The sequence below is a fragment of the Ambystoma mexicanum genome, chromosome 6q (assembly GCF_040938575.1).
Source record: "Ambystoma mexicanum isolate Mex_15411 chromosome 6q, UKY_AmexF1_1, whole genome shotgun sequence".
NCBI lineage: Eukaryota > Metazoa > Chordata > Amphibia > Caudata > Ambystomatidae > Ambystoma > Ambystoma mexicanum.
In genome coordinates this window covers 1,599,345,763-1,599,370,858 of record NC_090937.1, presented here as the reverse complement: position 1 = coordinate 1,599,370,858, position 25,096 = coordinate 1,599,345,763, and the positions used below count along the sequence as shown (strand labels likewise).

The following is a 25,096-nucleotide window of genomic DNA, read 5'->3' as shown; positions in this document are numbered from 1 at the left end:
TTTTGAACACAGAAGTAGCAGACACATACAATAAATAAATGAAAATGAATATGGAACAGTGATCCTCTAACACGTGATTGGAACAAGTGATCATTAACTCCAGGGCAATTAGATAGTGCATCTGCAACTCCCTTGGTCCATCCAGAGACAGTGATGACATGGCAACCTGAGAACGGCAAGGGAGGGATTTTTTAAAATTCGATTTGGATAGCCTGTCCATCGCTCCTTCTTCACCACACATACTGGCATCATATTAAAGTGCCAAGGCTGAATGAGCAAAACACAGACCAATCCGATTTGTGTCCGCAAGGTTGGCCAGTGTATTACCGTGCCAACCAATGGTATAATAGTATGAAATGTAACATTGTTCAGTAGAATAAAGTTAAGAGGAGCCATCAGTTATTGATTGATTGATTGTTTATTTATATAGCGCCTATACACAATGTGTTTCAAAGTGCTTCAAGGAGGGAGGGAACATAGGGAAAATACAGTAACATTCAGTAAAAGTCCTTGAAACAATACAGAATGTGAAAAATAACTATCGTAATAGGCCTGACGACATTTCTGATAGTGCAAGTGCATAGACAAATAAGGCAAGAGGGAAAGGAAAAGGAGGAGAACAAAACAAGCAGTAACATTACTATGCCTGACGGCAATTGATGTAGTGCAGGAGGTGAACAAGAGGAGGGGTGGGAGGGAGGGATAAGAGAGGGGAGAAGGGAATAACAGACACGCTACGATGCAAATTTGTCAGCGACAAATTAATAGAGTAGAGGAGGGGGAGGAAGGAGAAGACAAGAAGGGGAGGAGGGAAGAGAGACAAGCTGATATTAAAGTCAGGGGAACAATGATAAGAGTAAGGGAAGAGTAAGGGAATCCAATAGTAGTAGTTTCACCTATAGAATATGTAGGGTTTGTATCTTTTCGGCCACTAGAAGAAGGTAATAGGAATGGTTTATTTTATCACTATGACATCATCTGTGATGAAAATATAGTGTAAAAGCTTGTGTTCTGTATTGCCACACCGTTCACGTGTGAATAAAGCTGGGGCTTTTCATGCACTTTTATTTATTCAACTTTCCCCAAGTTTGTCTTGTTCTAGATTATGGATTATCGATTGGGCCCATCTTAACAGCCCCTTCAGTTGAACGCGGATCCTTCTCTCATACACTTCATAAAATTAGACTTTGTTCTTCAATCAGCGCAATGTGATCAGTGAATTCCTAGGCCCACTTATCTTCTTTCCCAGTCCTGCTTATATCCCCCCTCCATCTAACCATCAATTCTGCATACACTTAAATCCCCCTCTTTTTTGCAGCGCTCTGCTGCTTTCCTGATCTTTTTTAGGAATAGACATCCCATGCATAGAAGGGAGGGTTATGTTTATTAAGGGGTGTTTGCAAGGCGCGCAGCATTTCGGGAACTTTACTTTCATGTAAAGATCCAATCCTCCCTCTCCCCCTGCATTCATCACAAGATGACACACTGCTGTTCTTGCCAATCTCTGCCAAATTCCATTGTTCGAGCAATTCTTACATTCATTTAAATGTTTAGTAGGATATCACCCTAACACTTCCGCCATGTTTAATGTTAGTGTGCATCTCTGCGTCTGGCATAGTGAACTCTTTCTTTCCCACAATCAGTGGCAGCCAGCCCCCAGAACACAGGTAGGTTACTGTGTGTTGTGACATGTCTTAACATCTGTTCATTTGCAGCTACTGCATTTGCCTCCCTGCAAATACGTCACATTTTTAGGGAACAAGCAGAAGAAATTAAAAAAGGATATGTGTAGAATATAACACCTCTGTTAAAAAAAAGAGTCAAAGCACAGATACACATGCAGTTAATGAAAATGCATAAAGATGTAAATGCACAGATGCAATTCCTTCGAACGACCGTCCAAAGAGTTCAGGAACATACAGAGGGTGGCGCTTATTGAATGAAAATCTGCAGCTTTTAAACCATGCTCATCTCTGCTCCTGGCCAGAAATGGAAGAATGGGAACATCTTTTCCCTGAAGCAGGCGTTTGTGAAAGTGAATAGATGCTCTGCTGTGTCAGCATTGTACAGGGACAGCCGCCCCCCCTCATAGTCAAGAAACACCCCAACTTTCCTGGGCCTCTCAATCGGGAACAAAGGAGTCCTTGGGAAAGTGAAAGCTCCGTACGCCTCAAAATACCAGTCCATACCCCAGAGACCCCCATTAAGGGACCAGTCCAATTTGCCCTTCCTGTTAACAGATTCTTTCACGACTCCCACATCCCATCCCTTCCCATCTTGCAGCAACTGCACCTCCCAGTAATGTCTCCCTGAAGTGAACCCCTCACTCCCCAGCACACAGGGATAATAAGTAAATCTGCCTGGGGTGTCTAAGCGTAGTAGTACTCTGTCTGTGAATTGCACATCTCTCCGATCTTGAGACAGGATGAGTTTAGGGTGCGCTGTGCCTGGATCCAGAGTCACCGCAACTGCAGAGGGAAGAGAAAAACCACAGGGAGTTAGAAACACGGAGACAATGTGACTAGATCAGACACTGTGGAAAGTTAAAGACTCATTATGAGTTTGAGGGATTTGTTGACCTGCCTGCCACATGAGTTAATTACCATTACTTTGAATTGAAATCAGCACAACTACAACTCTATCACCATACCAACAATAAAACATGCAGATTTCTAAAAATACTGCATACAGTATTTTCTGGAAATCTGCATGTACGCTCCTGGTCCAGAAAACAAACACTTTCCCATCCCAGTTTGGGGGAGGGAAATGAATTGGGTACAGTAGTGCATCATACTGATATTGTATTATGTACATACACAGCAAGGTCAAAAACAAAACTTTATGCGCATTTCACAGGAAAGGGGTGAGAAGCGCACATTATTACATCCTCAGGTGGGCACCACACATATTCGTATCTCTTATTTTCAAAAGCTGTGCATTCCTACATCTAAGAAACAAAAAAGATGTTCTAATGTTGAGCGGGAGGGTGGTTTAACACTGTCTTTAGTTTTATTGTATTTTATTGATCATTATCAGAAGTAACCGTTCTCCGAAGGGGTTCTGTAGCCAGACATGATAACACTGATCCTGTAGGTCGCTGTTCCGATTTGCTTATTGTTTGATGTGCTTTATACCCTGAAGTAAACTGCACTGAGAATGGACGCTTGTGGCTGGCTGACATACTTTGGAGCAGACGTTGGGGGCAGGCGAGATTTTGTGTGCCGCTGCAGACTGGGATCTTTTGTGCTCTCTCCCCACCTGTCTTCTCACCCTGACGTGGTGCAGTTCCTTGCAGGGCATTGTAGTGCAAATATCCTGGAAACCATGCATCCTAGGACCTGGACCTCAAGTTTTGTTCCTCGTATCACGACCAGTCCTTCTACGACCACATTGATGTTTTGACGATTTCAGGCAACCGTCTCATGTGTGAAGGTGCTGAAATCCGGGGAAAGGGTGGGGTGTCCAAATGTCATGTAGCTTGTAATGCCCTGAGGGTCCTAACAGGTAACTATGCAACATTTGGTACAGATTGGTGAGACGGTGTGGAATTGTATAAGGAAGGAACAAGTTACTTACCTGTAACTAATGTTCTCCAGCATGGGTCTGGCATGGATTCACATGCTTATGACTACTCCCCGTCGTCAGCCCGGGAATGCTTAGTAAAAGAAAAAAATGTTTTACTTTCAATTACAAACTCTATTTCTCCTCTAAACCAATCACTGTACTCTGGGTCATACTGCCACCTGTCAATGACTGCCCTCTCCGTAAGCGCCTCCTCTGGCAGCCATCTTTAGATTTGGTAAGCACGTAAAGTGGCAGTATGACCAAGAAGAGCCGCAGAGGGGTAGGAGTGATGGTTCGCATGTGAGTCCATGCCAGACCCATGCTGGAGAACAATAGTTACAGTTAAGTAACTTGTTCCTTCTCCAGCATGGGGTCTGGCATGGATTCACATGCTCAAGAATAAAGACTACATAGCAGTACAACATTACACAACCACGGGGGGTGGCAAGGCGCAACAGTAGCAATTACTCTTACCTCTGGAACAAGCTCACCTTCAAGTGAACAGGTTGCGTAGCACTACTTGGCCGACCCTGGACTCTTCCCTGTAATCTCTGTCGATGCAGTAGAATCTCGTGAAGGTGTGCATAGACCTGCAAATAGCAGCCCTGCAGATGTCCAGCAGGGGCACACCAGACAGGAACGCCGTTGTTGCCATGATCGCTCTGGTGGAATGGGTTCTCGGACGACCAGGCAGCGGTCAGTTAGCCAACCAATAACAGTGCGTGATGCAGCCGGAGAGACACCTTGAGATGGAAGCCTTGGACAAGGCCTTCCCATGGTTCACAGGACCAAAGTTCACAAACAGATGAGACATCTTCCGAAAACTCTTCGTACATGCCATGTAGAACATCAGAGCATGAGTAACGTCCAGCGAGTGCAAAGTCCTTTCAGCCGGTAACAAAGGTTTCAGAAAGAACACAGGCAACACCAAAGGCTTGTTGAGGTGGAATTCCGACGGAACCTTTGGCATAAAGTAGGGGTGCGTCGGTAGCACACCCTCGATTTGTGAAACGACAGATACAGGATAGGGCCTGGATCTCACCCACCCTCCTGGCAGAGGTGATGGCCACGAGGAAAGCCGTCTTCCACGAGAGGAACTTGGGAGGGGCCTGATGCATAGGCTCGAAGGGGGCCCCCCATGAGACTCGTCAGCACCACGTTGAGTTCCCACGCCGGGGCAGGAGCCTTCACCGACGGGAAAGATCAAAACAGTACTTTGAGGAACTCCTTGACGAGACGGTGGGACCACAGAGATGATCGTCCTGGAGACCTGGTGTAGCGGGAGATAGCCGCCAGAAGCACCTTGATAGAGGTGTGCAGCAGTCCTGCCTTGGCCAAGGACAAGTATGGAAGAATCTGTGGGGCCGTGACTCTCAGAGGATTGATCTTCTGCAAGCAGCACCACGTAGCAAAATGCTTCCACTTGTGCCCGTAGCACGTAAGAGTCGATGACGCTGTGGCCTTGGCAAGGACCTCCCTGCAGTCTGCTGGCAACTCGTATCCTCCTAACTCTTCGGCTGTAGGAGCCAGGCCCTCAGGTTCAGCGATCCTGGGTCGTGATGCAGGATTGCGCCTCCTTCGATCAGATCTGCGACCACTGGCAGCTTGATCAGAGGCAACGCTGACAGGTTGAGAAGGTCCAGGTAGGAAATCTGCCTCGGCCACGCCGGGGCGTCGAGTATCATCCTGCATCGGCACTGTTTGAGTTGATTAATGAGTGGCAGCATGAGAGTCAACGGAGTGAACGTGTACAAAAACAGGCCGTCACACAGGGAGGAAAATGTGTCCCCCATGCTCCTCGGCTGGTGGAACCTGCTGGCAAATTTCGGCATTTGGAGTTTGCCGTCCTCGCAAACAGATCGATCTGGGGCATGCCCCACTTGAGGAAGATGCAGTCTACCTGGTCCTGCCAAAGATCCCACTCGTGACAGGAGCGCGCACCCTACTGAGGGAGTCAGCGATGGTGTTCTTGACTCCTACCAGGTGAAAGGGGATGAGGAACATCTCTTGGTTCATGGCCCAGTGCCTTAAGTCCTACGCCTCTCTGGAGAGCGCTGGAGAATCGGGTGCCCACCTGCTTCCTGATGTAGAACATTGTGGTGGTGTTGTTCATGAAGATCCTCATCACTTTGCCCTTCTGGGACAGAAGGAATGACTTGAGGGCCCAGAACGCTGCCCGCAGCTCCAGGATATTGATGTGGAGATCCTTCTCCTCCGGCAGCCACAGGCCCTTGGCGTGCAGGTGCCTTATGTAGGCTCCCCAGTCCTGCAGTGAAGCGTCCGTGGTGACCGTCTCCTGGTATGGGGGGTTTTGAAACCCTGTGCCCCGGGCGACAGAGTGGATGCCCCACCACTGTATTGCTTGACGGAACTCCTCATTGAGTGGAATCTTGTCTGCGAAGCTTCCGGACACTTGAATCCAGCGAGCATCCAGGAACTCTTGAAGAGGTCACATCAGAACTTTGGATAATTGACATAGAATCCCAGATCCGTCAGAAGCTGAACGGTCCTCTCTGTGTGGTCTAGGGCCACTTCACTTCACTTGATGCGGATGAGCCAATCATCGAGGTATGGGTACATGTGTATCCCCTGGAGATGTAGATGGGGTGCCACTGGCACCAAGCACTTCGTAAACACCCTGGGCGACGACTTCGGTCCGAAGGGGAGGGCCTTGAATTGGTAATGTGTTCCCTGCACTACGAAGCACAGGAACTTCCGATGCTTCTCGTGAATGGGGACATGGAAGTATGCGTCCTTCAGATCCAGCAATGTCAAGAAGTCTCCTTCCTCCAGTTGGTCGAGCACGTGCTGCAATGTGACCATCCTGAATTTTTGGGACTTGAGGTACTGTTGAGACGCTGCAGGTCTATAATGGGCCTCCAGCCCCTGGTCTTCTTTCTTACTAAGAAGTATCTGGAGTAGACTCCTGGGCCCCGCAGTCAACTTGGAACTATCTCTATCGCCCCTTTTCCTAGCATGGCCCATACTTCCTGCAGGGGCTGAGGGATATGCTGCTCCTGCCGGATCACCAGAGGGATCCGCAGACACTTCTGCTGAAACTCCAGGGTATGTCTGTGGGTGAGAGTTTCCAGCACCGGTGGTCGGTGGAGATCTTCTTCCACTTGCTGACGAAGCCCGCCAGCCGGCCTCCCACCGTGGTGCATGGGTGGGGGCCCGACGTCCTGGCCGATTCAGTCCTGCTTCGGTGCCTGCATTCCGATTTTGGGGACCCTGACCACTTATACCGAAAGCCTTGGAATGGCCTTTGTAGGCTTCCTGGGTCGTGGACCTGGAGGGTTGAAGGAACAGCAAAGAACATTTGCCAAAACCCTTTGACAAACTGCCAGGCTTCCCGCAGAAGGCATGAAAGGAAGAGCGGTATTGCTGAAGTGTGCCCAGGGCATGAGCCATGTCTATGTCAGTCTTAATGGCATGCAAGGACTTGACGGTCTTCCTGAAGAGGTTGTCCCTGTCGAAGGGCATGTACAGAACCCCTGTCTGGATCTCCTGGCGGTAATATGTGGCTTTCAGCCAGCCTCGACGATGGAGGCAAACACTGTTCCCCATCTGTCGGAACCCAGTGTCTGCGATGTCCAGAGCCACTGTGATGGCATGGTCCGATGCTACTTCACCTTCCTGGAGGAGGGAGATCACATCCACCATCTTGTCATCGGGCAGGAACTCCAGAATCGGGGCCAGTTTGTACCACAGTTCCCTGTCATACCTGGCCACAATTGCAAGTGCGTTGGCTGCCGTGACTGTCGACGCCACAGAGTAGAAGACCCTTCTCCCCAGGGCATCCAACGTCTTCCCCTCGCTATCCGCAGGGACGAAGGATGAAGACGAGGGGTTAGAAGAACTCTTTCTTTCAGCTGAAGAGTTTGAATGCTCTGGCGACCATGGCATGAAACAACCCGACCTTGTCCGCTGTAGAGGCCCTCGGCTGCGGCAAACCGCGTGCCGTGGCAATGTCATTGTTGTCATCCATAGTTGCTGTGGCAGTGTCCGTCCCCATGTCCCTCGTGGGGAAGGTACGCAATGCTTGTGTGGAGGTTGATGCAGCAGCGTTGGGTGCGGCTTCCGCTTTTTCGCCAGAGGTTGATCCGGGGTCGGTGTCGTCGGCATCCTCTTCTGAATTTCTGACACCAGTGTGTGGAGGGTCGAAAGGATGCCCAGCGATACATCTCTCAGCAGAGTCGTAGAGGTAGGCCTACTAGGCCCTGCAACGTCGTCGGCATCTGCATTTCCGCTGTCGCCGTCCCCTTCAGCGTTTCCACCGTCATCGTCATCCCCATGTCCTCTTGGATCATGTGTATGGACTCCTGGTCTGTGCCTGTCCTGAGGCCTCCTCACCCCCGCCTTTTTTGCATCCTGAGGGGTCGGATTTGGGCTTAGTGACGGCATCCTCTTTTCCGGTGTCATCTCCACCGCTCCCGCCTCGGGGTTAGGGATACTCTGGGTGCATTCGGGCTACCTTGACTGAGTCAGCCCCTTTGGCCTTCGTGAGAGCGGCCACCACCATCTCGATCGTCAAGGACAACTTCTCCTGGGCCGCCTGGGCCTTCTTGGGCAGGTCGGTCGCCTTTTCTTGCACCTTCTTCTTTTTTAGGTTTCCGTGGCTTCACTAGGATCCTCTCACCTCAGCACCATGATACCTTTGGGTGACTGTGTGCTTTAGAAGTTGGATTAACATAACATAACATAACCTTCGTTTTCTCAGGTTTCTCCCACAGCTTCTCCGGGTTGGCTGAATTCCTCTTTGAGGAGGAGCTGGATCGATGGCTGGAGATGGTGAAGTTGAGCGCACTTCACCCGCGTGGCGACCACAACGGAAACGGACTTGCGGTGCTTGGCTTTGCCTCGGGCCCCCACGGATGGGTTGCCTTCAAAGGACTTAGAAGCCTGCTCCTCAGACCGGCCGGTCCTGGGTGAGGTATGCCGCTGCTTGGAGCACAGGGCAGAGGTCTTGGCTCTGACGACCCTTCATGGTTCTCTTACTGAACCTGAGGTAGATTTCACAATCTGCTTCCCTGTGGTCCAGATGGAGACAGTAGAGGCACTGATGATGTTTGTCCTCTACAAACACGTTCCGCAATCCACAGCTGGAGCAGAGCTTGAAAAGGGAGCTTCCCTCTTTATTCTCTTCCGACATGGTCCGGAGGAGGCCCAATGGCCTCCTGGAAACTTCAACGAAATTCAACGATTCTTGCCTTTGAGTGGTGTCGAAATTCAGACAAACAGATCCCTGCTTGTTGACCGATTGAGAGAAAGAGCACACTGGCTCTGTTTGACAAAAATAGGATCTTTTCTCAGAAAAGCATGAAAAAAGTCTAATAGCTCACAGAGCAAAACTCGAAAACTCCCAACACTTGAACGTGTGGTTAAAAGCTGAAGATGGCTGCCCGAGGAGGGGCTTAGGGAGAGGGCAATCATTGGCTGGGGGCAGTATGACCCAGAGTACAGTGATTGGTTTAGAGGAAAAATACAGTTTGTAAGTGAAAGTGAAACTGTTTTTTTTTTACAGAGGATTCCCAGCCTGACGACGGGGAATATTCATGAGCATGTGGATCCATGCCAGACCCCATGCTGGAGAAGAAAGCTCTGCAAAGCCACAAACCCACAAACACATTGTGCTGATATTCGGGGAACGGGTGTGGTGTCCAAATGCAATGCAGCCAATAATGTCCGGTGGGTCCTGTGAAAAACCAGAGGGTGTTTCACAACCTAGTCCCCGGGGATCCCGTACTCAGGTGGCCAGGGAAAGGCCATTGCTTTTGGATCTCGACGCTGCGGGTGGACAAGCGAGGGAGGATCACCTGGGTAGGGGGGTCCTCAGGGAATGGCGAGACATGGTATCCCCTTTTTTTCACAAGCCATCTAACCCCTACCCCTACTTATTTTATTGGAAACTACTACTCCCATTATTCATGCCCACTTTACCTTGACAAAATTACTGCACCAAGGAAGATGAAAAATGAGGTTAGAATGAGTACCTCACCTGACTTGCATTGGCCATGTCCCTGTAATGAGGCCAGGAAGAGTCAGGCATGCAACTCTAACAATGTACACCTGTCACTTATTAGCACTCGCTGTGAAGATAAAAGGTGGTGCGCATAGGGACACTTTGAGCGAGGCTGGGTACGAGAAGGAACAGCTCTTCCGAGGCTGATGCAAATCAGGCTGTGGAAGGCCAAAGGGCTGATCGACAGATGAAAGGATTGAGAGAAAGCCAGGTAAGATTTCCATGCTTTCGGGAGGCCGTGAGTGCTTGAAGAGAAAATCTGAGTGAGCAGAAGAAAGAACATTCAAGTTGCCAGAAAGCAGGCCGCTATCATCTCGGGTGAACAGCGGGATTGGGGAGCAGCAGAAGAGGTAACAACCTTGAGCTGCTGGAAAGAGACAAAAGAAAACCAATTAACATAGCTAGTGAGTGATCAAGGGAAACACAAGTCTGGTTGATGTTAAAGGGAAAAATACAAATTTGAAAGTTGAAGGTTGCGCATATGCCGATAAAACGCGGACAAGGAGAACAATTGTTGAAAGACAAGGATCCAAAGTAGCAGAGTGGTCCTGCAAGATGAAGTCGCACATTCGAAAGTCTCTGTGAAATGTTATACATTTTGAAAGATGTTATAAGTGGAGATCAAAGGAAACCGCGATAAAGTTTAAAAGTTGAATAAGAGGAAGGTGACATTTTGTGAACTATGAAATATGCCAAGAGGGCAAAACTGAAATATAAGAACTTTGAAAAAAGGCCAAGAAGGCAAGTGAAAGAAAATGAGAACTACAAGTACCAAGAGGCATTGGTGCTGCCATAGAAAATTGTGAATTGCAGGATTGTTGAAGGGGAGGTCCCGGTGCTCATGCAGAGGTCTATGAAAATTCCTTGCAGTTTCAAAAGTCCTCAACAGTGAAAAGATATATGGGATGAAACATCGGGAAGGGAACGCCCGCAGAGGAGGGACAGGCTCAAAGCACGGCAGAGGGAGGCCTGTGCAGAACTGTAAGAAATTGAGATTATATGAACTGAGTATTGATGGCAGGCGGGCGGAGTGATTGATCTACCAGAAGTTGCAAGCCTAAGATTGAACTGTTGAATTGTACTAGTAAGTCAAAGTGTGCAAGACTGACAGAACTGTACCATCCACCCATCCTTTGTTGTTTGAGAAAAACTCTAGACCCCATAAGGTTGAACCTGGGAAGGGAGTTGGGGCTGAAGCCATTCTGACATTTTCTTTTGAAACACTATTTTCATTTGGTATTTCCTTAACACATTTGCTATTCTAAGCAGGTTAGGTTTTCTTAGTATAGGCCTTTTTATTTTGACCTGGACGTATTTGTTATTGTTTAATGGTCGAGATCACTCCCATTTTAGAGTTATGGCCAGTTGAGAATTCTACAAACCCAATCAAAAATGTAAATAAAGGTTTTCAAAACTTGTATCCATTGTGTCTGTGCCTACCAGTGATACCATGCCTTCCTCACACTCCTAACAGGTAACTATGCAATATCTGGTGCAGATTGGTGAAACAGCGTGGATTTGTATAAGGAACAACGTTATGCCACCAATCCTGCCACTAACAAACATATATTATAATGCAGTTAATGCTGGACTTCTCCAGCTTCCAAGCTCCAGACCAGGGTTCAAACCCATGTTGCACATCATTGTCTTGTTCCTAATTTAAGGATCTCATGGTGGCAATAGTAAGACAGACACAAGTGATCACTGTTCATTAAACTGTAAAATGGGTGAGATAAACGCCTAATCTAAACCTAAATCTAAGATGGGAGCAAGCTACGACCATCAAATAATAATAATACAGTCCAAGTGGAGCCTCGTCAAATAAAAATAGCCTATACTAAGAAAACCTATTGCCAATCCTTACCGCTATGCTACAAAATAGTGTGGGATAATATTCATAAGAAAAGAAAGAAGTGTTCACAAAATGAAAAGTCAGGATGTTATAGTAAGAGTCTCCCTTCCCCACGTTTTTAGCACAGGACAAGGCGGGACTCTTGAGCACAGCACATTCCTGGGCTTCTCCAGCATGAGCTTACAGTTCCTTTAACCAATATCAGGGCCTTCTGTGGCCAAGTCTCTTTTACGCAAAGTCTCTTGCCTCAGAGGGCCTGATGTGCCATAAACAACAAAACAATAGTTCCTTTCGGTAATCTTCACGTCGGGTGATTTCTCTTCAGCCTTGCATCCCCTCAGCTGGGTTCAGATCCTTCTCTCGACGTTAGCTTCCTTCAGTCGGGTTCAAATCAACAACTCACTGTGGATATCCCTCAGTCGGTTTATGTTTGTCATCACAATGTTCACAGGTGTATTAGTATGGTATAGGGTAATATGTTGCCATACATATAGTCGCCGGGAAACGGCATAGACAACATTATATAAGGGGACTAAATATGGGGTAAATGGGAGCAGGGGTTGCAGAGCTGACCACCGCTCCCTTTAAAACATTTTTTTAAAAAGACGGGTTGAGGTTGTGTCCCCCGCAGGCCCCATATGATAATGTTGCCACAAAAAAACGGCGTCATTCTTGCATGGTGACATTTTTGCGGGGACATTATCACATGGAACCATTACTACTCACCACGATTCGCAGGCATCCCTCAGCAGGGTTCACGTTTGCTCAGCACACAGTTCACTTAGCTTTATCACACTGCTCATCAGAAAGCGGGGGTTCCCTTCCCCTGGCTTTCTTTCGGCATCCCTCTGTCGGGTTCACACTTGCCACAGTTCACAATTTCATAATCTCATCAGAAAGCGGGGGGTTCCCTTTCCCTGGCTTTCACTCAGCATCTCTCTGTCGGGTTCACGTTTCCCGCAGTTCACAGTTCAACAAGAAGTCCTTCTAGACCCCTTAGGTTCTTCCCTTTTACCTAAGTCCGGGTCTCAGCCCCAGTCAGGCTTTCCCTTAAGCCCCCAGCCAGGTTTCACACAGTTCAATTATCACAATGTTCATCTTGGTTTCACCACGTGTCAAAGACTTTCGACTGTACAAGGGGTTTGGCTTAACCCTCGTACGACCACTTTGACGCTTCATGCTGGCCACCCCTAGGCCTCTTGTTGTTTGTAGTTTTAACAACAAAAGATTCTAACTTCAATACCTTCTCTTTCGTCATGAGAGGGGTACCAGTCAGAGACATTTGAATGGACGCCCAAGGGGCGCCGGACCACTCTGACTCTGGTACCAGGTTCTTTCACCAAAGAACGTCCTGTCTTAATCTTCTCTTCATACAATGTTGCCTCTGTAACCCTGAGTTTATCACAGTCCAGTTTGCTATCAGTGTTCTCCAACACACCAGCTGTGCTGAACTCGTCGGCTTCCCTTTTGCCGCTGGAGTCAAGGACGGTACCACGGCGGCAATTGCTTCTCCAAGCCCTGGCTATCAGTGCGGGCGGGCCATGTGTACCGTTGACATCTGTCACACCATTTGCCAGCTATAGTACCCGGTCTTATGATTCTTTTCTTGGAGGCTTCGTGAGTCTGGGTTGAAAAGGGCAAAGGCAATTCCCCTCTTGTCGTTCTTTCATGTCTAGCCACCTTTCTCCTCCATTTGAACTGCTCTCTCGGAATTACTGCTTCCTTGTACGTTTGGCCTTGTGTGCTCTCGTGCTCTGCCTTTTATTCCTATGGGGAAAACAAAGGGCAGTCAGGTGTGTGTAGTTATCCTCAATATCCTGACACTGCCTGTCACTTGTGTTGGGACACGTCAGGTAAACAAGGCTCTGGTGTTAGTCCGTTCGCTCACGAGGTGAAAGAGTGTTTGTGTCGTAAAAGGGAGGGGGTAGAGTTTCTAAATATCCTACTGGGTAGGATAGGGAAAGGTGGTATACTGAATTATAGCCCTTATACTGGGTGGTTTGGTAAACTCGGAAGGGTGAGATTTGTAGGTTTGTGAAACAAATGGGAAAGATCCGTAAAATAATAGTTTGAAGAACTGTCGGGGGGAATTACCAAGATTATTGTGGTGAAATTAACTGGGGGGATTGTGGGAATGGTAGTGTTTTGTCAAAGCAGACTGGGAGTTCGGGAAATAATACTCAGAGGGATGTATAGAAGAATGACTGGGAGTACTCGGGTAGGCAACAGGAAAACAGTGATTCAGGGAGATGTAATTTCCTACTGTAACAGGGTTTGGGCTCTTAATAGGTTTACCAGATGTGTAGGGGTTCTTGGATTCTGGTAAGGGAGATTCATTTGGTGGAAAGGAGGTAGATTTAGAACAGCGTATAAAAGCCTCAGGGACTTAGTCCTCCTCGCCTTCTTCCCCAGTATAATACTGTGTCTCACCTGGGGTATTCCCCCCGGGCATATCCAGGGGTTCCCCAACCCAGGTGACTCTCCCTCGCTGGTTCACCCCCAGGGTTGGGATCTGAGAGCACCAGCCCTTCCCTGGCCACCTGAATAAGGGATTTTCGAGGTCTACTTGGGAGAATACCCTCAGGCTTCTCTTACTAAGCTGACTGCGTTGCCCCTGGCGATCCTCGAGCTGATATAAAAAGGTGGGCATTAAACTTGAGTCTTATACAAAAAGTAGGATGCAAAGTTTTGCCGGCTATTGCAGAAACGGAGAAAATAATTTTATGTTATTGTCATTGTTCTTTACTATCTACTGTTAGTTGCTATAAGATGAAGGTAGCACCTAGTTTATTCTATGGGTTGGAGATCCAAGAGATAACTGGTGTTAGGTAAGATTTACATTTTTATGATAAATCTCCCTCACTGTGAGACCCCCAGAACCTTTTGCTGGACTTGTGGATTCTTTGTCCTTGTTCCCGAGTGAGTGGGAACCTTTTACCCCACTCACCCTTTCTTTTACTCATTTTATGGGTATCATTTTATAGACTCTCCATACTGTATTTTTGAAAACATTTAAGGCATGCCCCTGCAACGCACACACAAGAAAAAATACAAACCGCTAGGGTAAAAGGGCCAAAACACTGTTTGTGTCATGCCACTCACCCGCGTTGGTCGCCGGGTTCGGCGAGCCTTTGTTGTTTCTTCTTGGAGGCTCTATCCCTCTTGGCGTCTTTTCTGTGTGTGTGCCTCAGCATTCAGTACCGGGCTGTTGGGTGTTAGTGCTTCACTTGGGTCCATGCATGCGCAATCTCCTGCTCTTTCCTCTTTGTGCATGCGCAGAGCCCGCAATGATGACCGCTTGTGTTCCAGGCCTCGTTCTCAGAATGGGGCTATTTCCGACTACATCAGGCGATTCCTCATGAGTCTCAATGCGGTTCCTGGTAGATCGTGTAGCGCTCTTCCTGATCTCGGCTGTCTTGAGCCCTGCTTGTCTTGTGTCCTCCTAGATCCTTGTTTCAGTTCATGCCCCTGGCCCTCTTTTCCTGCCTTGCCCTGTTTGGGTTCAGGGAGGGGCCTTGACCATTGTTGTTATTTGGGTTGAGGCTTTTCCCTTTTCTTGCCCTTCCTGCCTCTTGGTATTCTGGTTGGCGATTGGTCTCCTTGGGTTCCTATTCAGTCCTTCCATCCCCTTTCCTTTTCTTACCCCTGTGGTCCTATTCTGGTCTTCTATACTGTTGCTTCTGCTGGTGCATCAGCTTCTGCAACCATCTGTACCTGCCCTTCTGGTACCCATGGCTTGGACATCAGGGTAACCTCTAAAACCGCAGTGGCCTTCCCTATCAGTGCTTGCACTGTCCAGACATCATGCAAATAGGGGGAAGTGCCGTACCGTGGCGTTGGGAGCTGATCCAGTACCTGTCCTGTTTATCAGAGGGGTGTTGGGTTGGTACCCCACGCTGCTTAGCCTTAAGCAGCCTGTGATCCCGACAGCCTGACTTCAAGATCTTCATCTACCGTGAGAAAGACAGGTACGTCTCATCCTCATGACGTCATCCTTGACAGATTGAGATGCCAATCATCCAGTTGGGAGATGCAGGAATTACAGGACCTCAGAAACGAAGTACAGCCTCTTTGCTTGGAACTAACTACCATACGACAGGAAATTGCCAACCTATGGCAGATGGTGGTTCAGGGAGACGGCACTGCATCTTCGGGGGAAAACACCATGGTAGATAAAGCACTCTTGAAATTCGATTTTTCAGCCTTAGAAAAAGTGTTTTTGAATGTCTTCAAGTCTCCCAACTCAGCCTCCGTAGCCCATACCCAGTTGTTGGAGATAGTTATTTACAGCTGTGGGCCTTTGTGTAGCGCGCAGAGATGCAGAGCAATCTGGTATTATTCTTTTTGCATTTACGGATATCAACTGCCCCATATACTTGCAGGCAATACTGCAATTTGGCCTTTTCGACCTTGTACCCCTTGCAGGCCAAGAGATGTAAAAGTGTTACAGAGTCTTTTCTACACTGGGGTTGGCTGTCACTGCACACCAGCAAGTCGTCTGTGTACTGGATGAACGTGCTGGGGACCTGTATGTGTCCTAAGAATTCTGTTAAAAATACTCAGGGACTCGCAGTACCCACAAGGCAACTTTGTGTGTTCAAATCTCATCCCTCCATGTGTAAACGCAGTGATGTATTGTGAGTCGGGGTGTAATGGAATGGAAAAGAAAGCGTTTTTGAGATCCACTACACTATTGTTGCAGGATTTCTCCTTTTTTATAGGATAGATAGCCGTGTTGCATGGGGAGGTGGATGGCTCTATTATTCCCTGGTTTAGTTGGGCAATGATGGTGTCCCTAATCCCTTCCTCTGCCTCCCTCGATAGGGGATACTGTCACACTCGTGGCAGCACAGCACCTTGCTTCAGTGTTATTCGCACCGGGGTCACTCCTTTTAATAGCCCTACATCATGGGCATTTGTGGTCCAGAGTCTTTTGGGTACTTGCTCTAAGTTTCCGTCAATGAAGTGGGGCGGGGTTGCAAGCGCCATGATCAGATAGCTTCCTGTACTGTACCATGATCTCACAGGGGATACAAATAGGCAATACATTTCCACCATCATCTGGTTTGTCTTAAAATAATTCCACATTAGTCACTTCCCTAAGAGGCACTGTAGGATAAATACAAAGCACTGTGCGCCACTCGCACCCATCATTGTCAATCACGATGACAACATTTCTCTTTGCCAAAACCACCAGACCTTTCAAATTTAGCGACAATATTGTTGCTGTAACTAGCTTGGGAGTCACTACAGAGCGAAAAATAAAATCAGCTGCGGTCGCCAGGAACCTTTGCCATTTTGGGGCACCGCCTCAAAAAGCACGGTGATCCTGAACATGAACATGTCTGGATCCATGGGAATCCCGCGAACCACCGTGTCTCCTCCTTTTGTATATATGATGACCATTGCCCTCATGGCACACGTTCCTTTGGTAGCACATACAATCCCACTGTCTATGAAAGAGATAGTCATGTTCAACTTGCTATGCAGGTCGCTGCCCAACAAGTTTAGCGCGGAACTTTCAGAATGCAATAGGGGACCCCGCACCACCTTCCCCAATATTCTTATGTCAACCTCTTTAGTATATGGAACCGTGGCGAAATCCTCAGAGAAGCCCTGCCTGTCAAGAGTTCACCCGAAGCAGGACCGTTGCCTCATTGATTTATGATTTAGTAGCACCAGTGTCAACCATGAAGATGAAGCGTTCCTATCTCAGCGACCACCAACGGTTCCCACATCAGGGTGGACTGTCATGGATAGTACTGGGCACGCAAGAGCTTTCTGTGGACTGTCCTTGTCAGGGTAAGTATTTGTACCAGGGAATGGAAAAGGGTTACCTCTCATGATGCTGAACGCAGATTGGGTATGTGATACAGGAAATGCATCAGAGGGACAGAGCCTCTGATTCCTTGTCCTTTATTGCTTTATCAGGGGTGTTCTGACTTGTTTTCAGCGCAGGAGTTCATGTGGGACTCCTGGCGGTGCGGCTATTCCTGTATTTGGTTTGGTGAACAGACCCATGGGATACCCTTGTGGCACCCATGGGTGGCAGTACGACCCTGTACTCCTAGTGTATGTTTTTGGGCACCTGTGTGTGGCCCACAGAGCAGGGTACGGGCTGGTGGCAGCTCCGTGCTGAATTGACAGGTGCCCTGAGCGTCCTCCATTTTGGGATGCCCAGCCACTGTCATTGGAATCGGTAGATTCCTAATGGAGACAAGATGGCCCCCGTGGCCTCTTGCCATCCATCGCTTGTTACCTTGGTTTTCCCGAAGTACCGGGAAGCCCTGAATCTGTCCCTTCCCTTTGACTGGCTGTTGGGTGGAAGTTCCATATATGGTAGTGTGGGGAAGTGCCAACCAGACTGGCTGGAGCCTTCCCACTGACCGTATGTTGTGGGTACACCCGTGGGGTGGGACCTGGGTGAATGGAGTTTGTGACAAAAACGCTTTCTGTGTTATGGGTGTCTAGTATCTGGTGTTTGACACAATGACTGAGACAGCCCTGCACGAAACTGGTATGAATGAAGTGTGCAGTGCTGAATGGCAGAGTACTTGTCCAAATCCACATCACATTCTGTGTTGTGAGTGTCTGGATGGAGAAAAATGGCCTGAATGCACCGTACGCCTGATTGGCTGACTGACTGCCTGAATGTCCTTCTGAATGATTGGTTGCCTGAGTGTGACCCAGAAGAGTGAATGGGAGATCAACTAGTATATCAGGGGGCCTCTCACTTCTAGAAATCGTTCAGAAGCTGAAGTTGATACTTGATGCTTACTCTTGAAGCAGAGCCGGAAGAAGAAGGTGACCCGCTGGTCCCTTCTGTGTAATCTGAAAACTGCTGTCTTCAAGAACTGATCCAAGAGAGCACCTGGTAAGGAGACCTCTCCCCGAGCTACGAGGGACCATTGTGCACCAGCTGATCTTTGCCAAAGCTCCCTGGTAGACAAACCTACGAAAGACTGCTGTCCGGAGAAGGGGACCGCAGAGAAGAACAAAGAAAAGCACTGGTCAGCCGTCCACCGTCGCCGACCGGTGCCGCCATGCTCCCGTTTGCCTAAGAACATTTGACCAAGGACTCCCTTGTTCATCATTGTTGACCGCTTTCGTCTTGCCGGAGAAAGTCAAGGCCCCCCAACGACCGAAGAGAATCCGCCGGTGGGTTTCCCGCCACCCGAAGACCACAGAGACGCCGGATGACTCGACACCCTTGCTGGGCCAAAGTTGTTCACTAACTCTTTGCGGCAACGAACCATCGTCGTCGAGGTGCACCGCACGCAATCCCTGTTGCAGGATGTTTTCGATCACTCGTCAACGAGCACCGCAAGGACCAAAGCTGCTGCCTCAACGACAGCGTTCACCCTTTCTTCATCTTGGAAGAGGATAGGGAGCGTACTTAAGGGCCCGTCGATTCCCCGACGAAGAACTCTACAACACAAGGTACATTTGGGTTGCAGAACTTTAGAAGAAGGTAAGACTCAAATAGACAATACATGGACTGGGCTCGTACGATACATCTTTATTTACAGATTGCGCAGGAGGGGGGATCGTCATACAGAACTGTGTATGGTTGGCAGGGGATCAGTATTCTGCCAATTGTCTAACCAACTTGTCTTCTTCCTAAGTCTACAGTTGATATCGTTTTGCTGTGTTGATTGGTATGCTATTTGAACTGAGTACAGTTGATGCATTTTAATGGAATCAGAGTAAGCGTGGTACCACCTAGAACTGTATATATTTATCATTTTAGTGTAATACAAAGTGTATTATCGTGATAGTGTATATAACATTGAACCTTATTTATATAAAGACTGCATTTGTAACTAATATTGTGTGTGGACATTCCTTTGTGGGTGCTTGGGGACTACACTGTACTTAAGAACCAGCCTGCATCACCTCCTGAGAAGCTAGGTCTTGATTGTTCACCACGTTTACCAATATAGAGAATCTTGGCTGTGGTCCTCTGTGCCTCTCCTCTGCCATATAGAGAGCTGGAGTACAGACACCCCGCTCAGGTCTTTACACTGGTGGCAGCGGTGGGATGCTTATGGTTTTAAGAATCAGTGTATAACCTTGCCACTTACAAAATATCTACACTTTGTTGAATTGAGGTTTAGTTGTGTACAAGATAACTACATAACAAGCGATGGAATATATTGCGAATGGTAAATTGACTCGGATGAGCTTAGAGGCTCTCCAGAGTGCTTGTGAAGCCAGGTAATTAGACTCTGTGGATAAGTCTAGGGCCAAGCTGATAGCTGCCCTGGTGGACTACCAGACTGATTACAAAGCTTTTGAAGGGGAGGATGTAGCCATTGGAGACTCCGCCCCTGGGGTTGTTGTTGAATCTCATTCTGGGAATGCCACCAATCCTGCTGCCTCTGATCCGAACCCCAGCACTGCTCTTCAGGGGGAAGCCCTGAACATTGAACTTTTGAAATTGGAGCTACAACGGGAACAGTTAGCCTTTCAATACAAAAAGTTGGAAACAGAAGCTGGGTTGAAGAAGGAGGAGTTGGAGACTTCAGTGAAACCAGTTGAGAGTGTCAGGTCCCCAGCCACCAAGTTTATGAAATATTTGGTGGGTGTGTATGCAGAGGGTTCTGATATTCTCCAATGGATTGAAGCATTTGAGATGGCTTGTGGAATCCATGATGTTCATAAAAGAGATTGGGCTAAGTGTTTGTTAAGCAGAGTGCCTCAGACTGGATATGACAGTATTCTGAAACTGAGTGTGGAAGAAAGGAGTCAGTATGAGTGCATGAAGTCTGCTTTGATTGCCAAGTTTGGCAAGATACCGTCCCAATACCTTAAAAGGTTCAGGGAATTTAAGAAACGAGAGAATGTGTCTTGGGTTGACTGGGTGAGTGCTGCGCACATGAACATGATGGGATAGATTGATGGTTTCAAAGTAAAAATGTTTGTTGAGCTGTCGCACTTTTAGTTTTTTGAGCATTTGTTCGGAAGCCTGTTCACCGGAGCTGCATTGTATGTTTCTTGAACAGAACATTTTAGATCCCTTTGGGCTGGCCAAGCTGGCTGACAAGTGTGTCTCCCACCGGGTGTCCCCTAAGGACTCCAGTGGGAAGGACAAGGACAAAGAAAAGAGGACCTCTCAGAAGGCTGAGGAGTTCCAAAAGCAGTCACCGTCGAATAAACCAAAACCTTCTTCACCTAAGACCCAAAAATCTAGTCGGGATAAGTGCTGTCGGTGGGAGTAAGAGTATTGGACCACCTGCTGCAAAGCAGGGTCCCAGTTGTTCCAGTACCATACCCCGTACTCCTGGCACTTGTTGGGACTGTGGGGCTCTGGATTACAAAAGGGGTGACCCCAAGTGTAAGAGAAAGGCACTTGGAGTTCAGGCTGTCAGCCTGACCTACCCCTACTCGGTACCTGAGGTAGAGGCCACTGTCCTCCCCTCCTCTACAGGGATCACATTCGGTGCCCCTGTAGAGATTTCCCTAGTGTCCCTTGGGGCCTGGGACCAGTACGCGGAAGTACTGGTGACAATCCCACAGAACACCAGTAGGTTTTTGAGACGTGTCCTCTTGAATGGCCAGCCTTCTACTGGTTTGAGAGACACTGGGGCAAGCATGACAGTGGTGGACAGGACCCTGCTCGAGCCAGAGGACTATGTAGGTGCTCCTCTGAGAACCACCAGGTTAGCTGGTGGGCCTCCCAAATTATCGCCTGTATCCTTAGTCAACATTACGATTGGAGACAAGACATCGAAGCTTCCTGTCCTGGTTCAGGACAATGTACCTGCTAACATTTTGTTAGGAAATGATTTGGTAGAATTGAGGATGATCTCGGATGGTCTACCCATGGCTGCTGCGGCAGTCATCTGATCACAGGTCACACCGGATCCGGCTGTGAATCCGGGACCCTCGCTGATGGGGAAACCCAAGGCACAACGACGACGGAAGAGCAAGAAGGTCGTCTCTGCGAAAGGGACCCCGTCTCTTCCTGTTGCTCCCGCAGCTCCCCCTGGAATTCATGCTACGGCCGGGCTGGATCCAGTGGGGACCCAAGCCTCAACTCCTGTGGGAGACGAGCCAGAAGACTCTCCTGTGGGAGAGGTACTGAACCCGGAAGACCACCCCGATCTTCCATGCTTGTTAGCTGAAGGGGAACCCTCCCGGGCGGACTTCTATAAGGGTCAAAGAGAGTGCAACTCTCTCGAGGGTCTGAGGAAACAGACCCTGTCCCAGGCACAGGGAGAAGTGCCTATGACATTCCGGATTTATTGGGAGGGTGAGCACCTTGTTAGTGAGCCCACTAAGCCTGAACCTGGTGCCCTAAAGAGGTTGGTGGTACCCCAGGTTTACAGGCCTTTCCTACTGCAGTGGGCACATGAGGGGCCCTTGGCTGGTCATCTTGGGACCAAGAAGACAAAGCAAAGGCTCTCTGCCCATTTCTACTGGCCCCAGATGGGAGTAGAAGTGGAGTCCCACTGCAAGACCTGCCCAACTTGTCAGTTGTCTGGCAAGGCAGTAGGCAGTGTTATTGCTCCACTGCAGCCGTTGCCAGTGGTGGGCACACCATTTGGGAGGGTGGGCATCAAAATTGTCGGTCCCCTTGACCATCCCACTTCAGGTGGACATCGGTTCATCCAGGTCTTGGTAGATCATGCCACCAGGTACCCTGAGGCTATACCCCTTCGGATGGTTACGCCAAGGTGGTTGCCAGGGCGCTCCTGGGTATTTTCACCCATGTTGGATTCCCTAAGGAGGTTGTCTCTGTCAGAGGATCCAACTTCCTGTTGAGCTACATGAAAACAATGTGAAAAGAGTGCGGAGTTACCTATAAGTTCTCCATCTCTTACCATCCACAGACCAATGGTCTGGTCGAGAGATTTAACAAAACTCTCAAGGGCATGCTAGGTGCTTTGGAAGAGCCCCTAAGGAGGAAATGGGATCTCCTAGGATCAGTCATGCGACAGCAAATCTTAAGGCAAGCCAGGAACTGAACAAATACTGGCACGACCTTAAAGCCTTGCAAGTGGATTGGACTCCAAGACAGGAAATCCTTGTGATGGAGCTTACCAAGCCTCAGGCTTTGGCAGATAAGTGAACTGGACCCTTCAGGATCATCTCCAAGATGGGCAAAGTCAATTATCTGGTTGACCTGGGTATCCCTGGGGTAGCCCCTTAGGTATTCCATGTTAACAGGCTCAAGCCTTTCCATAGGTGAGCAGAAGTCTTGTGTCTCTTACTCACGTCAGAGCAAGAAGAGGATGAGAGTGAGCCCCTTCCTGATTTGCTGCAATGCAACCCTCAGTATGGCTCAGTGGAGGGAGTGCATCTCTCTGAAGATATGACGACAGAGCAGCAGAAGGCCTGCAGGGCTTTGCTCCGGCAGTATGACTCTCTGTTTTCACTGACACCAGGCCCTACACCGTATTGAAGGCACAAAACTGACACTAGTGACAGTGTGCCTGTCAAAAGCAGGTGCTACCGTATGTCAGATACAGTTAAGAACCACATCCAGGCTGAGGTTGCCAAGATGTTGGAAATGGGTGTTATTGAACCCTCAACCAGTCCCTGGTCCAGTCCAGTGGTCCTTGTCCCCAAGGCAAATTCACAGACAGGTAGCAAGGATTGGCGGTTCTGCGTGGGCTACAGAGGAGTCAATGCTGCCACCAAAACTGAGGCGCACCCATTGCCCAGGGCTGATGAGCTCGTGGACACCATAGGTGCTGCCAGATTTGTGAGCACCTTTGTACTTGCCTCAGACTATTGGCAAATAGCTCTGACGGACAATGCCAAGGAAAATACTGCATTTTCAACACCTGAGGGGCTCTGCCAGTTTAGAGTCATGCCTTTTGGGTTGAAAATGCACCTGCCACTTTCCAACGTTTAGTCAACCATGCAATTAGTGGTCTGGAGGCCTTTTGTGTGGCCTACTTAGACGGCATCGCTGTCTACAGTTCCACTTGGGAGGAGCATTTGACTCACTTGGATAAAGTGTTGCAAGCCTTGAAAATGGCTAACCTCAATATCAAGGCCACCAAGTGCTAGATAGCTCAGGGGAAAGTCACATACTTTGGTCATGAGGTGGGAGGGGGTCAAATCCAACCTCTCCCCAGTAAAGTACAGGATGTACATGACTAGGAGACTCCCACTACTCAAACCCAGGTGAGAGCCTTTTTGGGCCTCACTGGGTATTATCGCAACTTCATGGCAGACTATGGAACTATAGCCTATAGCTGCACCCCTGACAGCTATGACTTTTCCCAAACAACCGAGGAATGTTAATTGGACTGAAGACTGTCAGAGGGCTTTCAATGGTTTGAACGAAAGTCTGTTAGATGACAAAGGAAGAGAACATCCAATCATATTCATCAGTAGACAACTCAAGGCTAGGGAATTTAGGTGGGCTATGGTTGAAAAGGAATGTTTTAGTATAGTTTGGAGCCTTAGGCATTTTATGCCCTACCTTACGGGGTCTACTTTCAAGGTCCAAACAGACCATAAGCCCCTGAAGTGGCTTATGCAGATGAAGGGTGAAAACCCGAAACTGCTCAGGTGGTTCATTAGCTTGCAATGCAAGGGCTAGATTTCACCATAGAGCGTAGACCAGGGAAGAATCATGATAATGCAGATGGCCTTTCCAGAAGGTATGTTGACTGTCTGGATGAGGGTGTCTATCTCGTGGAAGATTAGGCTCCCTAATCTTAGTCTGGGGAGCGGGGGGCGACAGTGCTGCTGGAAATGCATCAGAGGGACAGGGCCTCTGAATCCTTGCCCTTTATTGCTTTATCATGTGTGTTTTGACTTGTTTTCCACGCAGGAGTTCATGTGGGAATCTTGGTGGTGCGGCTCTTCCTGTATTTGGTTTGGTGAACAGACCCTTGGGATACCCTTATGGCACCCATGGGTGGGAGTATGACCCTGTACTCCTAGTGTATGTTTTTGGGCACTGTGTGTGGCCCACAGAGCAGGGTATGGGCTGGTGGCAGCTCTGTGCTGAATTGACAGGTGCCCTGAGCGTCCCCCATTTTGGGATGCCAGGCCCTGTCATTGGAATCGGTAGATTCCTGATGGAGACAAGATGGCCCCTGTGGCCTCTTGCCGTCCGTCGCCTGTTACCTTGGTTTTCCCTAAGTCCCGGGAAGCCCTGACTCTGTCCCTTCCCCCTGACTGGCTGTTGGGTGGAAGTTCCATATATGGTAGTGTGGGGAAGATCTGACCAGACTGGCTGGAGCCTTCCCAATGACCATATGTTGTGGGTACTCCCGTGGGGTGGGACCTGGGTGAATGGAGTGTGTGACAAATATGCATTCTGTGTTATGGGTGTCTAGTATCTGGTGTTTGAAACAATGGCCCTCATCAGGAGGTTGGATGTAACCATGCCGCTCTTAGCGGTATGGTTGCCTCCTTACCGCAATCCGGGCCCGGGTCCCTCGAATGAGGAGTTACCGGGCCATCGCAACCTTGGCGGACCCGGTAATTCCCCGTCCGAGGAACCCGGACCCGGTCCATCCCCATTCCCATTCGAGCCCCCATAGGGCTCAATGGGAATGGGGATGGAGCTAACAACGGGCTCGTTAATGACGGGCCCGTTGTTAGCTCCCTGGTGTCCTCGCGGGACCCGGTATGGACGCCTGGTTTTTCCAGGCGCCCATTGCGGGTCCCGCGAGGAGACCTTGTGGTAG

At 48.8% G+C, this 25,096-nt stretch overlaps 1 protein-coding gene across 4 annotated transcripts in view; it reads right to left on the bottom strand.

Moving 5' to 3' along the window:
• Positions 1 to 399: 399 nt before the first annotated feature.
• Positions 400 to 25,096, bottom strand: part of LOC138516883 (E3 ubiquitin-protein ligase TRIM39-like) — a 364,781-nt gene continuing 340,084 nt past the window's right edge. For 3 of the 4 annotated variants that reach the window (XM_069632331.1, XM_069632332.1, XM_069632330.1), the window contains one exon: positions 400 to 2,468. In XM_069632331.1, coding sequence (XP_069488432.1) covers positions 1,957 to 2,468 — 512 coding nt within the window. In that variant the 3' untranslated portion in view covers positions 400 to 1,956. The remainder of the gene's footprint in view (positions 2,469 to 25,096) is intronic. The other variant, XM_069632333.1, reaches the window with a different exon arrangement.